Genomic DNA, 16289 nt, shown 5'->3' on the forward strand with positions numbered 1-16289 from the left:
CACGGCCAGAGACAGAATGAAAAGGTACTAAGAGGGAGAAGAAAATTGAAAAAATTACAAAAGGAAATTGTAGAGTTTACCAATGAGAACACCTCTAAGGTTTGGTAAGCTTGAGAGGGGGAAAACAGCGTTTAAGGCTAAGGTATGGTAAAGAAATAGCTAATGAGGATAAATGAGACAAACAGTTGCTTGTGGAATCACTCGGATTTCGGATCTAACGGCGAATTTTTATTCATTAGGAAAAGGAAGAAAGATGATATGGAGTTGAGAGAGAAAGAAGTAGAGTACGTGATAGGGAAACCAAAGAAGAAGAGTGGAGAGAGTGATGAGGCCGTAGTAAGAGTGAGGTCATGAGTGGTGGCGGTGGAGAAGTAGGAGGAAAAATTTAGAAAACGTAACAATATGCTATAGAAAGGTGGTTAAGAGAAACATGGCCAAATGAGTGAGGAACAAATGGCAGAAAGAGTGGAAGCAATCAGAGAAGAGGAGAGTGGTGTATCAGAGAGAGGTGAGAGGCACATGTTGCCATTGCCATTGGCATACAGCTACTAACAGGCCCAATACGTGAAGTAGTTTGCTGTGAAAGGAATGGTTAGTGTGAATGGAAAAGCAAAAGTAGAAGAAAGAAGAATAAGAGAGTTATACGGACATTGAATGAATGGGGTCCAGCTACCGTCGGAGACGCAGGGTAAGGAGAGACTGAGAATACACCAGCAGCTACAATCATAGTTAGTATAGGTTTGTAATGCGTGCGCAAAAGGTCAAATGCTAAGGTATCTTGGATCTTGCTGAACGCATCTTTGGTCCAGTTCCAAGAACCGCTTTTCTTGAATATGTTCCTGGTTGCAACGGTTAACAACTCCAGTGTCGTACAAATAGGCGTAAGTGAATGGAAAATTGACCAACATTGTGTTCATGATGCGATGGATTATGCTAGGTGCTAGCTGGAAGAAAATGTAAAGCATTGAAGAGAAGAGGGTGAAGGAAGAATAAGAGAGTTATACAGACATTGAATGAATGAGGTGCAGCTACCGTCGGAGACGCAAGGTAAGGAAAGACTGAGTCGGTGAAGGAAGCTTTAACCTTCCCTTAGATAGATATGTTAGACGTATAAGTAAGGTAGGAATAAGTATTTCAACTTTTTTAAGGCAAAAGTATTTAAATATGCTGAAATGTAGGTAGTTAAGTTTCTGGGAAGTAAATAAAATATTCTCCTTTTCAAGAGGATTTCAGGTGCAGCGATACATCACTGGTTTCCTTGGAAGTGGTTTCGTTCGTTAGTGGGTCATAGGATAAGTTTAAGCCCTAGCAAAAGTCAGGTAACTTTATTACACAGTCAATAAACCGCTTTATATATGTTTTATATTAGGAAGACGACCGATTTCGAACATAAGAATAGGACCAATTTAGAAAATGATTATACCACCATACTACTACAATAATTCGTAGTATACCGTATCTACGTATCCAAAAAAAAAAGAAAGATTACAGACCAACTAGCAATCTTTCTTGAAAATCCAGGTGTGGAACCCTGCATTAATTTTATTTAGTTATTCTAGTTAATTTAAAGAAAACTACTAGATTCATTATACTGAAAATGTAATTTTTACGTTCTATTTAATTTCCTATAGAATAATTTTCCCTAAAATTGACACCAGTAAAATTTTAATCTTCCCGAACGTCTCCTCCTTTTCAGCCCTACTTAAATGTGACATCTTCTCAATATTTAGAATATTAAATTTTTCCATGCAATGAAAATCAAATTTACTTCTGAAAATCTTTTTTACACATGTTGGGACACTTTATTAGACTCCAAAGCTTTTTCTTCTGAGGCTTAGGTGAAATAAATTTTAAGGAATATATTTCTCGCTTGAAAAATTTGTCAATGAGAAGCAAATAATACACTATCTATCATTCAAGTTGATGGAACTGCAGTAAATGCATTGTACAAGGTTTGTAGATTTTATTCAAACGACATGATATATTTCACGGCAAATTCACAAGCAGGCCAGTTAAAAAAGTTGAAAAACGTCCAAATTTCAGAGACCTTTTCTTGGTTGCGAAATTGGATATTTGTAACAAGGCTTAGCCTTAGGCACTTTTTGATAACCATATCGATGTACGTCTCGTAAAACTAATACTGAATATTCGAGACCCAATATTTCGACTCTTAAGCTAAATGAAATTGTCTTCCGGATATAACATTGTCCCAGTCGAATCCCCTTATAACTTTATTAGTTGGTTTTTTGTTCGATTAAAAATAAAAAAGAAAAGATGGCTACGTAAGAGAAAAATTAAAATGCCTTATTAATAAGCTGACGCAGAAGATAAAGTAGGTCAAATTTTCAGCCTCAAACTCGAATACGCAATTAGAAATTTTTGTTTTTTGACTGGTCTGACGTAAGTTGGACAAATTAGTTTATTGTATACGTCGAAAAAATAAATCAACTTGCCGTCAAAGTTCGCTTTAAATTGGTGCGTAGTAAATAAACAACGGTAAAATAAATTCGGCCATTACAGTGTAATTACAAAAAATTTGGATCAACATAAAAACAGATTCGTTTGACTGAAAACATTGGGTCACCCTTTTGATATAATTACAATGTAACGTTTTTTATACTTTATAACGTAATTTATTGTTGAATTCCTTAATTTGTCTTGTATTTGGTTCAATTGTTTTGACTCTAAAACATGCGAGTATAATTTGTACCATTTGCTTGCAAATTGTCATGGGGCTATAATATTTAATTATTCTAATCAATTTTAATTATATGTTTGATACAGATGGGTTAATCAAAGTTGCGTGCGCGTTATAATCTTTCTTTACATTCATTTGAATGAATAAAAGTATACAGAGGATCCGGATATGCATGGAACGTTAGAAATAAAGGTAACAATTTCATAGGGCTGCGGAGATAAAGAGAGAGAAGTGTATAAGAGTAACACTATTCTTATTGACAAGACTCTTTTACCAAACTATAGACTAAATGATAAGTACTGATATAAGTATGACCAAACTAATGTGCGGAATTGGCAGCGGATTATCCACCCTGTGGGTAGTAATGCATCTCCATGATGATCGGGAATAGTATGCCTGTCCCCGTGCATATCGCCTCAGGATAAAGATTTAAAAAAATGTGTTAAAATATCCCACTGAAATCTAACGATTCAGGTCGACGATATGCAGCTTAAATCTGCCAATGTACATCAGGATTCCCCCACCAGCTCAATGTTCTCCATCACACATTGCAACCCCTTCAAATGAGTCTGTCGAAAAGTTCAAGCACAGGTGGTACACATCGCAACACCTCTTTACTTTCTTCCTATCAGAAGCAATATCCCGAAGGAAAAAGAAGAGTAAGAGACAAACCTGCAAGTAACACCTTCCTGAGTATTAAACAGAAATTATAGGTAATGTTCAAGAACCAAAGCAGCCCTTGTAGCGCTACGGACAAGCATATTTGCATTGAAAGACCCAAGCAGGTTAATCTAGGAGACATCTCTTTTATGTCAGCAGGTGTAGGCCAAGACTCACCGAACACACACTCTCTTATTGACGATAACTCCGGACACTCGCATAAGACATGCCCGACAGTTTCATCTTCCTGTTCACACATCCTGCATAGAGGTGTGTCCACTAGCCCCATAGTATGGAGGTGTTGCCTTAGTTGACAGTGGCCAGTCAGAAATCCTACTGTTAAACGTAGGTTTTTCCTGGTCATCGCCAAATATTTCATCGGCGCCAGCTTCCCAGAGTCACCCAGGGTGATCGTGGCAAGACTGCATCCTTTGATTCCATCCCATCTCTTTAGGGATTGAGCATGGGTGTAGCGTTTGGCTAGTTTCGCAATTGTCGAAGTCATCAGGCCGTAGGTGTCACTGGGTCCTAAAATTTTTAGTCCAGCCGCTTCCCTGGCTAGAGTCGCCAATGCGATTACCTTTGCTCCTATCGTGCCCTTTAACCCATCTCAGGATAATATTGTTATCTACCGAAGCATTAGCTAAATCTTGGTGGCACTCTAGTACTTTTTCCAAGAAATACCTTTTCTAGTTAGTTCTTTCGTGGCGATTGAGATTGAGCAAGGATCCTAACCTAACCTAACCTAGTATTAACAGAAATCCTCGTGAAGCTCCTTAAGTCTCACGAAGAACACGCCAGATAACACAATACTCTCTCTCACCAGAACAACGCTACCTCCGTGATTTAAGAGCATTATAAAATTGCTTTTGTCATCATTGCCTCTGGTTTGGCTCGATGGGTGGACTACAGATCTGGATGAATCAAAATTCATATTGCTTGCAGTAGCAATATCCATGCCCACCCCAGATTAGGTTGAAATGTCCACGATGAATATCACATCCAACTCATAAACATCATATTGATGCTTCAAATAGTACCATACGCGTTTGCGTTCCACTTACTTTCTTTCTTACTGGAGACTTTCGACTTGGATTGCATGACAATCAAACTGAGTCTTCATTTGTGTTTGTCTCGCAGTCAAACCAGCAGTCCATGTAAAGTCTTAACAGAAAAGTAAAGTTCCCCATCTAGTTTGCTATGAAGAGTGAAGTAATATGCAGAAACCAATGAATTCAAAAAATTAGTTGAACTAACACAAGTCTAATTTACACTATTCATTCTACAAAACTATTATATTGAGACATACGTGAGGCTAATCGAAAGTAAACCATGTCCAATTCGAAGTTCGGTGCACAATTTGGCAATTCTGTCTGATGTGAACTAATATCTCGTATCAGTGACTATAGTCTCTTGAGTACAACCCACCAAAATGTACGAGTAATATATTGTCCATTCCAGCATTTAATCATTCTGCATTAACAAAACGACTATTATAACTGCCTGCAATCATCAAGAAGTGCAGTTCCACAAAGTCCATATGGATTCTTGACCAAGACATTTCGGCATCCAGTCAAGGGAAAAAAGGGTTCTGTCTTGGCTGGAAGACAAAGAGCGCAAATATCATGTTTGTCCATTTCCGGTCAGAAGGAGGGAAGTGGTGCCAAATCCATCATTCTACAGATTACTGGATGACCAAGATGAAGCTGATATAGTTCGAAATTCTTAAATTTTGGCTATCATCAACCATGCTCAATGTCACTGGTGAATCAAGTTAGAACTACTTTTCATCAACATTATCATCATCATACAGGTTGACTACGTCTACTGTTGGACACAATTGCCTCCCATAATTTTTTTCATCTAGATATATTTTGTGCAATGTTTATCCAGTTTCATTAGATTCTCTTTATGTCATCTCTACAGTGATGTGCCTTCTGTCGTGTCCGCCATTCTATCATCTTCTTTGTCCAGCGCCTATTGGTAAATTCGTTGTATTCTTCTTTGTGATAAGTAAATTCCACCAATACCAGATAGGTAGACTTAAAGTGGCAATGTCCGGGCAATTGCACCCATGAAGGAGAGTAGGTTTGAGAGCATTTACATTGATGAGGGCCTAAACGTTTTTCAGTTTCAAAGCAGTTGCTGCTCGGCATGTAAGGCAGTTAGAGATCAGCGGCTTTTTAGAACTGGAATTAAAATTTCGTTAATCCAAAAGTCTTTTTAATATTCTATTGAGTATAAATTTGGGGTTTAAAACTTTTACATTGTCACTATGTGACGTGTTTAAGCAATTAATTGTTGCATTGACAAACTAATTCCTTAAAACATATGGCTGCAATATTTTTAGTGATATGGTTAAGTCGTAAATCCAATTATAAGCGAAAAAACTGTATAAGAATGATTTTAATCAACACAATATCCAATATTGCAAGCGATTTTCTCGAATATTGTCTTTAATAATCATTGCAATAAGTGGGAAATTCTAACAATTAATTTCAAAATGATCTTCCCCTTCGCCTTCGCAAAATCCCGAATTCACCCCCATTAAATTCACAAAATGAATTGTCTACCATACGCCTCCTACCACTCTACACCTCCACACGTTATAAAAATAGGCATAAGGGACATTGCACGTTATAATTGGTTAGAATAGGCCAGAAAACTGTATGTAGTAAAAAAAAGTAAAAAGTTTTCGATTAATTACAAATATGGCATCGTAATTGAACTATTCGAAGTACAGCCATTTATAGCCATGGAATGACTTATTTAGTCTTAAGAGAAATGAGTTTTGGTAATAACGATAACCAAAAACTTGTTTTCTTATTTAATTAGTTTGGCGAAGTTTTTAATCTAGTTGTGTAAAGCCTTTGTTTTTTCTATAATACCCTTTTTGAGATAAAATTAGGCTTCTTCTAAATGGAGCACCCCTACAATATTACACGTTTAAAAAGATTTTATAATTAGGCTTTCTTTGAACATCTGGAAATTGATATCCAGGTGAACTAATTAATTCCATTACAACAAAAAAGAAAATGTGTGGTATACATTATGTTCAAATAGTATGACAAGACTTAATTGTACTTAAACTAAAAACTAAATAAGCACTAGAAAAATTATACCGATTTTTGAGACTGTAAACTCAAAACCTTCACCATTTAACCTTTTCTGTAGTTACTGTAAGAATCTTCTCTCTCTAAGATTTTTTAGAATAGATCAGAATGCAGAGAACATTTTCGGACACACTGTATATAGGTAAAATCTACTACATTATGGCACCATTGTCACGGATTTTATGGGACAGCAACTAGATTGTTTGGAATTGGAAAAGTTATGAGGATTCTTTGATGCCATTCCAAATATGCAAATTGACAACTCATTTTTGTTTTTCAATTGAAAGTCCTCGTAGATTACGCTATATTTGAACGCTCCGTGCTTTTATTTGTGCACTAAAAAATACACGGTTGCAAACTATTTAATGTTATAAAATAATAAAAATCAATAGTTTGAAAAATCTAATCGAGTAAATGTTCATCAAAATAGGGCTTCTGAAGGGGTATGTTATATCATAATTAACACATGCTCACATTTCGGAATTAATAAGGACAGGCATATTCGAATGAGGAGGCTTAGCTTCCTTTTCTAAAGCATTTCTGAACGGTTTCCGATTCTTAAAAGGATTGTACTACAACTCTTTCAAATTTGATTTACATTTAGAATTATGTCTATAAGATGTCAAATAATCATTTAATCCTGAATTTTCGTACCTGCTTTATAATAATATAACACAAGATTGAGAACACTAAAATTATCAAACAAATTATTTTCCAGAAGTGGCGCTTACTACAACTGCTATAAGTTCATTCATTCGTTCATAAAATGTTTTAATTATCGCCTTTCAACCTTTCAGTAGATTGTTTTGTCATTAATGCTAAATAGTCAGTCATTTTGAATATTTTCATTCACCCCTTTTTATCGATTTTGCCTAAATTAAGCAAAAACTCAAAACAGTTGAGACGAAACCAATCATCTTTGGCTCACCACTATTTTTGAATAGCCATACAATTGGTAATATTACCAGAAAAATCTACTATTTTTTCCGAACAATTTCTATATTTGCTATCAGCCTTGATATCGTTGCCGCCATATTGGTCAACCACTTTTGAGCTTTTTGTTTGATAATTTTTGTTAAATTAAACTACAAATTATACCCAACAAACTTTTTATGAAAGTACAACAAAAAACAAACATTACGATTTTGACCCCATAACCACTGATGTGACCGGAAATTTGCAGCCGCCATATGTAACAACCACTTTGGCCCATGTTTTGATCCTTTTTGCTATGTTTACATTCTTTTTATTAAGGACACCCTGTATAACCGTGACACTTGAGTGAACACACTTTACAGTTGCTACAAGTCAGTAGGCGCATAAGGCAGGCTTTTAACGAAAAAAAAATACAGGGTAGTCCAAATTGAAGGGTGGAAAGTACAGGCTCTTTCACTGGGGACTGACCAACCCCCCTTTTTGGGCTTCCCTGTATGTAATTAAAGAAACTGAGATAGTCATTTGATGTAGTTTAAAAAGTTGAATCAAAAAATTAGTACCAAAATATTCCTAACCTTCAAATACAAGAGCTACAGCCAATAATATCGGAATCTGCTCAAAATTCTGCAAATAATTTTTCGAAATTTGTTTTTTGACGAACCTTGTATATTTATAAAAAAAAATATAGAGAGGACCATTCATTAATTATAACTCTGGAATCATAGCCATAAACAAATGAGGGTAGAATATAAGACATGTTTTACAATTTTACAACAAACTAAAATAAAATATTAAGAAATAAAAGAAAAAAAAATTAAAATTTTGTGGTCACTTTTGGATTCAACTTTTTAAACTAAATTAAATGGCTATTTCAGTTTTTTTTAATTACATACAGGGAAGTCAGAAAAAGGGGGTTGGTCAGTCCCCAGTGAAAGACCCTGTACAGGGTGCTGCATTTTCGATGGTTTTACGGGGTACAGAGAAAACGGTAATAGATAGAAAAAAAGTAACATACGTGTTCTGATCTCTTTTTCTGAGCTGAGATGACTGGCAAAAAGTGGACGGCGCAAACTTCTTTTGTTTCAAAGATACGGGGGGTTTTCAAAAATTGGTAATTTTTGAACCTCTTCTGTATTTCAGTTGCTCTTAAAGTTATCAAAAAAGGAAGAACGGTTCCCGGTAGTAGTTTTCATGTAGAATCCAATGGGGTAATCAGTTTTTTTCTATTCCGTTTAGTTTCTGACATATGACAGTAAGTTACATTTTTTCAAATGGAACATCCTATACAGGGTAATTCAAATTCGACCCTCACCATTGGGATCTCGGAAACTATAAGAGATACGATAAAGTTTAAATTGGGGCAAAGCTGCGCAATTTAAAGCTCAACCAAATGCCGTTATAAAAATTTCGATTTTCCGAGTACTTCCGAAGATATCCGGAAAAAACTGAAAAATTGATAGATTCAAATTTGCCACACTACGTTTCGTTTTTTGGCAGCCATCATCAACTTTCTTTTTTCTTATGGGCGCCATATTGGATTTTTAGCCCACCAAATAGTACGTTTTATTCTGATTTTAATGATGTATAACAACTTATGATTTGCTTCATAAATGACAAAACAATTCAATAAAAACTAATTTTACCTTAGTTAGCTTTGAGTTAATGAGACGTTTTATGAAGAGTACTTGGTAGTACTTGTCACACGCAATTGGCCTGAACATACTTAGTCACAAAGGTGTACACGTGACTTAAACCAGTTTATTCACTCGAAGAGCTTAGGCCACTCTCTACGCTCTGGACCTAGTTGTTCTTTTCGTGAATAAAAAATGGTTTAAGTCACTTGCTGTATAAATGACTATTAAATCACTCTGAATGACATTCGCCTATTTACAGATGTAAACACACAAACATCAATGTCACATCTACGGGGCGCGGTGCAAATTTAATAGAACTGTCATTTTAGTTTTTTTGTAATATAAGAAGTCGAAATATAATAAAATACTGTATAAAACACGTGACTTAAACCGGTTTATTCACTCGAATAAATATGAATGAATAAAAAATGATTTGAGTCACTTACTGTATAAATAACTATAAACTTGCATTTAACATTATAAAAAACTGAAATTTGGCAAAAAATAAAGTTCCTAAAATGATGATCTTTCTCTTGGAAACATAAATGAACTGTTTAAGTTAGAGATAATGCTAACAAATCTCTTCTTCCGATTAACCTAAATAGCTCAGCAATGTTTGAAGAATAATAACATTTGGTGCGGAGATTTCTTATCTAGATACATTTTTAACTATGATTGACTTGCTCTAATGTTTGTCCCAATTATCGTGTTTGACAAGTACTGTCAAATAATGACATTTTAGAAAACGGCCCATTAACTCAAAGCCAATAACTAAAGTAAAAATAGTTTTCATTGAATTATTTTGACATTTATCAAGCAAATCATAAGTTCTTATACATCACTAAAATCAGAATAAAACGTACTATTTGGTGGGCTAAAAATTCGATATGGCGCCCATAAGAAAAAAGAAAGTTGATGATGACTGACCAAAAACGAAACGTCGTGTGGCAAATTTGAATCCATCATCGAATAGCTGGGAAAAAGTGGCAATGAAAAGATGCTTTTAGTTTTTTGATATCTCTTCAAATAAGGTTAGAAATAAATAAAAACAAAAAGTCAAATTTTCAGTTTTTTGCGGATATCTTCGGAAGTACTCGGAAAATCGAAATTTTTAAAATAGCATTTGGTTGAGCTTTAAATTGCGCAACTTTGCCCCAATTTAAACTTTCTCGTATCTCTTATGGTTTCTGAGATCCCAATGGTAAGGGTCGAATTTGAATTACCCTGTATATTTTTTTTACGTCATTTAATTCTGTTGATTTTTACCTTTTCAACGGTGTATTACAACATACAGTACGTTTTTTTTAACGCGCAACATAGGATTTTACGTGTTAAATTTTTAAGCCCATGTTAGACCATTTTATTTTGGAACTGCAAGTCTATAACTTGACGGGTGTGTCTTTAGTACCCTGAAGCTTAAGTAAGTGTACCAATTTGGTCTAAAAAGTGATTAAAAACTGGAAAAAAATCATTTTTTTTCGAAAAGATTTTATCGTTCCATACTCCCTGTATGCATTGTTGTTCCTTGTTGTTTTTATACTGGCAGGGCAGGTAGCAGGTAAAGTGACATATTTTGACTGCATCACGACCCGACATCTTTTGAACGTCAAAAGGGCATTTTATGATTGTTTGGAATACTGTTTGGCTTCAAATGGAGGTCACTTTGAACAATTCACTTATAAAAATACTTCTTTTGTTCTTAACTTTCTTGATATAAAGTTAATGATCACCCTGATTTACTTTCTACGCCAAATTTTACCTGCTACCTGCCGTGCCAGTATCAAAAACAACAAAGAACAACAATGCATACAGGGAGTATGAAACGATAAAACCTTTTCGAAAAAAGATGATTTTTTGCAAGCTTTTTAACACTTTTTAGGCCGAATTGGTAAACTTACTTAAGCTTCAGAGTACGAAACAGCCACCCGTCAAGTTTTATACTTGTAGTTCCAAAATAACATGGTCTAACATGGGCTTAAAAATTTAACACGTAAAATCCTATGTTGCGCGTTAAAAAAAACGCACTGTATAAGTTTGTAGAGGTTAATCCTGTTATTTTAAAAAAAGACCTTTGCTAAGCTTAAAAAAGGCCAATATCTAAAATACCAAACAAAATCGGAAATCATATAAACTAACACATCAGAAAATTAAATATTTTTAATAAATCTTATTAAAAATCTAAGTTACAAACAGTTGTTGTCTGTTTATAAACGACATGTAACATGTTAATATGAACATAGCCAAATTTTGTTTCGACTGTGGGTATTTTTATACATATTATTTAGCACTTTTTTGTTAAGGAAACTCTTTTTTTCTAATTACCAAGATTAACGTTTACAAACTTATATGTTTTAATACACCGTTGAAAAAGTAAAAATCAACAGAATTAAATGAACTAAAAATATATAGGGTGTTCCATTTAAAAAAATATAACCTACTGTCATATGTCAGAAACTAAACGTAATAGAAAAAAACTGACTACGCCTTTGGATTCTACGTCAAAACTTCTACCGGAAACCGTTTTTACCGTTTTCTCTGTACCCCGTAAAACCATCGAAAATGCAGCACCCTGTACATACAAAATAATCACCCTTGTCATATAAACTTTAGTCGAAAACTGCCCCTAGCGGAGCTAAAGCCACAAAAACTATTTTTTTAAATTTTGATACCTAAACCAAAAAGGTAAGTACTCCAATGAAATTTGACATGCATTTTTACCATTTTGACGTGGTCATTTGAAATTTTTTTAAATTTTTAAAAATCTAAATTTCTTTCGTTTTGCATAATTTTCTACGCTGATGTATGATGAAAACATTTAAAAATGTTTTCAAATGATGGAGCACTTGTTAACAATATAGTTTATCTAACACTTTGTCTTTTATTTTTTATGTACTTTCCAACCTTCAAGTATCAATTTGAACCACCCTATATACACTGTCTTCAGAAATCCCGGACCACATTAATATTTTAAAAACCACGCTTTTAATTAAAAAAAAAAAAATTGTCGAGAATTGTCAAGTGTATTTTACAAAATATATTGGCATGATAAAAAGAACTATATTATACTTACCAAATTGCATTTTTTTTAAATTTCAGAAACCAAAAATTGAAAATTTTTAAAAAATCGTAAAACATTAAATTAACTTGGAGGAAGGCTTCTTATAAAGTAAATTTTACATTAAACTTATACTTTTTTAAATTGCATAAAATCATAAATGATACATTAAAATAGCTTATAAACCAAAAAATGTAAAAACATATAAATTATCTTCCTCTGAATTTAATAAGTGGGCCGATTTTAAAAAGTAGAAATTTTTTCTAATTTCATAAATCGGTATTTTTTGAGACACGTGATATTAATCCCGATTGCCAAAAAACAACAAACCTAAAGAACACTTCTTTATGTTAAAAACTAACAAAAAAACTTGATTGGGGTGTACTTGAAAATTTAATAGTTTTGTATGCACTTTTTTCTCACTCTGTGTAGTAAAGTCAAAGTTTTTCCCGTCAACAAAAAGACAATAAATCAACACAAACGTCCAATTTGAAACATAACATAAAAATTATAATTTAAAATAGTGCTTCTATTTCATTTAAATGGTTTTTTGTTCTAGTAGGTAATCCTTATTAGGACTTATGTGTTTGTGTATGGTATTGTTTTCACTATGTTCGCGTTTTGTTTCTATAAATATTTTGTTTATTAATAAAAAGAGAATTTAGTTTAAATTTGATTGTTGTGAGTTTAATTTTATTCCTTTCTTATGTGACTTTAAGTAGTTTTTTCCTTTAAATTACAGTTTTTATTCTTTAGTGTGCCTGTTGGCTTTTTAATAGAATTTGACTATTTCAAACTTTAACTGTTTAATGACGTCGTATTTGAATTAAATATTTGAATATTCGACTATTTGAATTATTGGAATATTCGAGTTTATGACTAACCGAATATTCGAAAACCTCAATCACAGAAATTCCGAGCTTGCACTGAAATCCGATGTTTACATAATACAGAACGATTTCAAATTATCCTTTCACCAGTGAATAAGGTTTAAAAACAATATCTTTTTGATGTTTGGAAAAAATCGGTGGGACTTTTTTTATTTTTAAAAAGCGCACCAAAAAATTGTTTATTTTTGAGAGAATTTTTCTCCCTCAGCTACACATGCACAATTTTGATTAATTTGAAAACTTTGACAATTTCTTGCCTGTACGTGTTAGATGTCATTAAATTAATCAATTTACTGAAGTTAATCTGACAGTTGAAAATAATCATGTGTTTTTGCTAATGGTGCAATTGAACTGGAACCATGAATCTGGTTTTGGTTGTGCTGTCATCAAAATTTGCTTTGATTTCCGTATATTTCTGATGCAATAAAAAAATACTTTCTCTTACCTAGTTGCTTGACGTTTACTGCTGACGTCGTCCATATCTGGGCTTGAACCACTCGGAGCCAGAGTAGCACTTCCTGTATCTGGTAGAGAAGCTGCCTCAGGCACTTGGTGTCCCTCCAGTCTGATAAACTGTGAATAAAAAATAAAAATTGTATTAACTTGCAAACAACATTTGAGTTAAAAATATAAATAAGAGTGACAATAGTAGTACCTCTCGAATTCAAGTACAAATTAGTAGGGGATGGCACTGTTTAATCGGTTTAATTACGTTCTAGACAAGGGGACAATAAGAGCCAGTTAAACTGCTAATTAATGATAAATATTACAAATTAAAATGTAGGATGTCACAGACACGACATTCAAACAACATCAACTAACAAAAAAGTACCATAGCTTCCGGTCGATTTCTACTCTTAATTCTGGATAGTATTTTGACTTTCCTCAATATAGTTTCCATTGATAAAATAAAAAGCACATTACACGCGCCGCGACGAGAGAAAAAGGAAAACAGACCAGGACGCAACAAGTTGTCTGCGTGTTGTAGCCAGTCGAATGCTGTATAAAGGAAAGCTGTGCAATACCATTTTCAGCTGACATCCTTCCGAAAATTAGTTTTGGCGCAAGTCTGATTTCCTGACTTTAGTATGGGAGTTTAAGGGAGGATTTTTGAACCCCACAATTTAGGAATTGTTGTTTCCAATGTACTTGAAATAATAAGTAAAATATTGAATAAATATACTTTCAAATAATCAGTAAATTACTTAAATTGTAACATTTGCCGTGCAAATATCAAAAAAGTTACAAGTATTCTAGTTTCATCTGTAAACTAAAAACAATTTGAGCCTATTTTACACTTTATTTTCTAGTATTGGCAACATTGCAATACATTTTAAGCCACTAAAACAGTATTTGATTTAGTTTTGTAAAGTTTGCGACGTTGCAGTTTAAAAACCACTTTTTGCACTATTTATTTAATGTTTGGTTATAACTTGCAACGCCGCCATTAAGGGCCTGATCTTGACAGAACTGACTGTAAATAAAAACTTTTTACTTTGAAAACTTTATTTAAAATTAACTTTTTCACAATCAAAATTTAATTAAGTACAGTGTCTGAGATATTTACAGTCATAGTAGTCTTCCACCAAAAAAAAAGTTTAGTCAATGCGTTCAATGCCCAAATTCTGTATTACATATTTGAAATGGGTACAGGGTGTCCCATTTTAAGGTTATTCTATTCTGCTAGTCAAGACCTACATAACGACCTTGTGCTGTACTAAAAATGTACGTTTTCTGAGATACTTACAGTGAAAGTTGTCGTTACCTTTCACATAAAATTGCACTGCATGTTAAGAGTCACACACCTCCATTATTTCAGAGAGGACACTCTGTACATTACATATAATAATAATAATCTTTATTGTGTAATGTATTTTAGGGTAATTCCGGTTATTCGATTCACTTATAGAACGGCCTACTATATTCTGCACTAAAAGTGTACAATTTCTGATAAAAAAGTAAGTGTAGTCTTCGGTCTCAAAGCCACAAAACTCCATTATTTTAAATGGGACACCCTGTATGTTTTTGGATTATTGGATTTTATTAGTCAAGACATTCAAAATAATCAACTATGTGGTATACTAAAAGTGTAAAAGGTGATTTGATGTCAAAATTGACATATGTCCATCAGTTGTCAAATTGTTGACACATATTTTGATTATTTTAAATCTAACACCCTAGATTTTATTTGCTAAATCGGAAAATCTCGTTTTTCTGATTTCAAATACATGTATTTTAAAAAAAATAATTGTTGTACATTTTTATTATTTTTAACTGACAAAATGTAAAATTTGTTCTCTCAGAATATATCATTTCAAGTGTTAAACACTTTAAACTATTTTCATTTCGCCCCTGTCAATTCTTCTTTTCTTCTCTCGTTTAATCTAGTAGGATACAATTTTTTGCGTGAAAATTTTCTTTTTTCTCAATTCTTCTTTTCTCCTGTCAGTTAATCTTCTTTTCTTCTCTTTTTTCAATTCTTTGTTTTTTCTTCTCTCCTTTTCTCTAACATACTGCAACTTTGCTAATTAAACTATGCTGTCAGATAAAAATTAACGGAGTTAGCTATTGAGCAGAATGTAAACCATCACCCTGTAAAGTTTCTGAGATACTTTACAGTCAAAGTTATATTTCATACAGAACTGAAGTAAATAAGTGCCAATTCTCTATTATACTTACATTTTCACGTCATTAGCTGTTTATTAAGAATACATAACAATAATAAATAGATTATATACATCCCCCGACACTTTTGCCAATTGAAGATGAAACTAAAATCACTTCACTTTTGAGACACCCCACGTATCTCAAATATTTTGAAACTTATCCAAAAATTTGCTGCTTATTTCGTAAAATTTCGCGGTTCCTTAAATGAAACACCCTATATATTATTTAAATTTATTAAGCGTTATGTCGCTTTAAAAAAAAAAAATATCTAATTTCCTAAAATTGTAAAGAAGGTGTTGTTTATAAATATATCTCATCTTTGACTAACGATTCATAAAAACAATTACTACTTACTATAATCTCAAAGTAATTGTAACATTTTTTTAATTCCTGATTTTGAAAATAATTATTTTAAAACTGCTTAAATTCCACGCGTTTACTCAAAACATTAACAGAATAACAGGTATTTTAAAACCTAAAATTTAAAAAACAAAAATTTAATTTTGAAAAATGTGAATTTTATAGTTGTGGTTATGTTGGGTCACGTGACTTTATCATATTCTGATTAAAACTGAATCAATTTAGAATAAAAATAGTAACAAAACGTTGTTAAACTAATAAGTAAAAGTTATAAAT

The 16289-nt window shown here is 33.1% G+C and overlaps 1 protein-coding gene across 1 annotated transcript in view; it reads right to left on the reverse strand.

Moving 5' to 3' along the window:
- Positions 1-16289, reverse strand: part of krz (beta-arrestin protein kurtz) — an 83204-nt gene that overhangs the window by 37438 nt on the left and 29477 nt on the right. The window contains exon 3 of the mRNA XM_081994373.1: positions 13432-13559. Within this exon, the coding sequence (XP_081850499.1) occupies positions 13432-13466 (35 nt within the window). The 5' untranslated portion in view covers positions 13467-13559. The remainder of the gene's footprint in view (positions 1-13431; positions 13560-16289) is intronic.

The sequence above is a fragment of the Ips typographus genome, linkage group LG16, assembly GCF_016097725.1.
Source record: "Ips typographus isolate SLU linkage group LG16, UJ_Ityp_2.0, whole genome shotgun sequence".
NCBI classification, from domain to species: domain Eukaryota; kingdom Metazoa; phylum Arthropoda; class Insecta; order Coleoptera; family Curculionidae; genus Ips; species Ips typographus.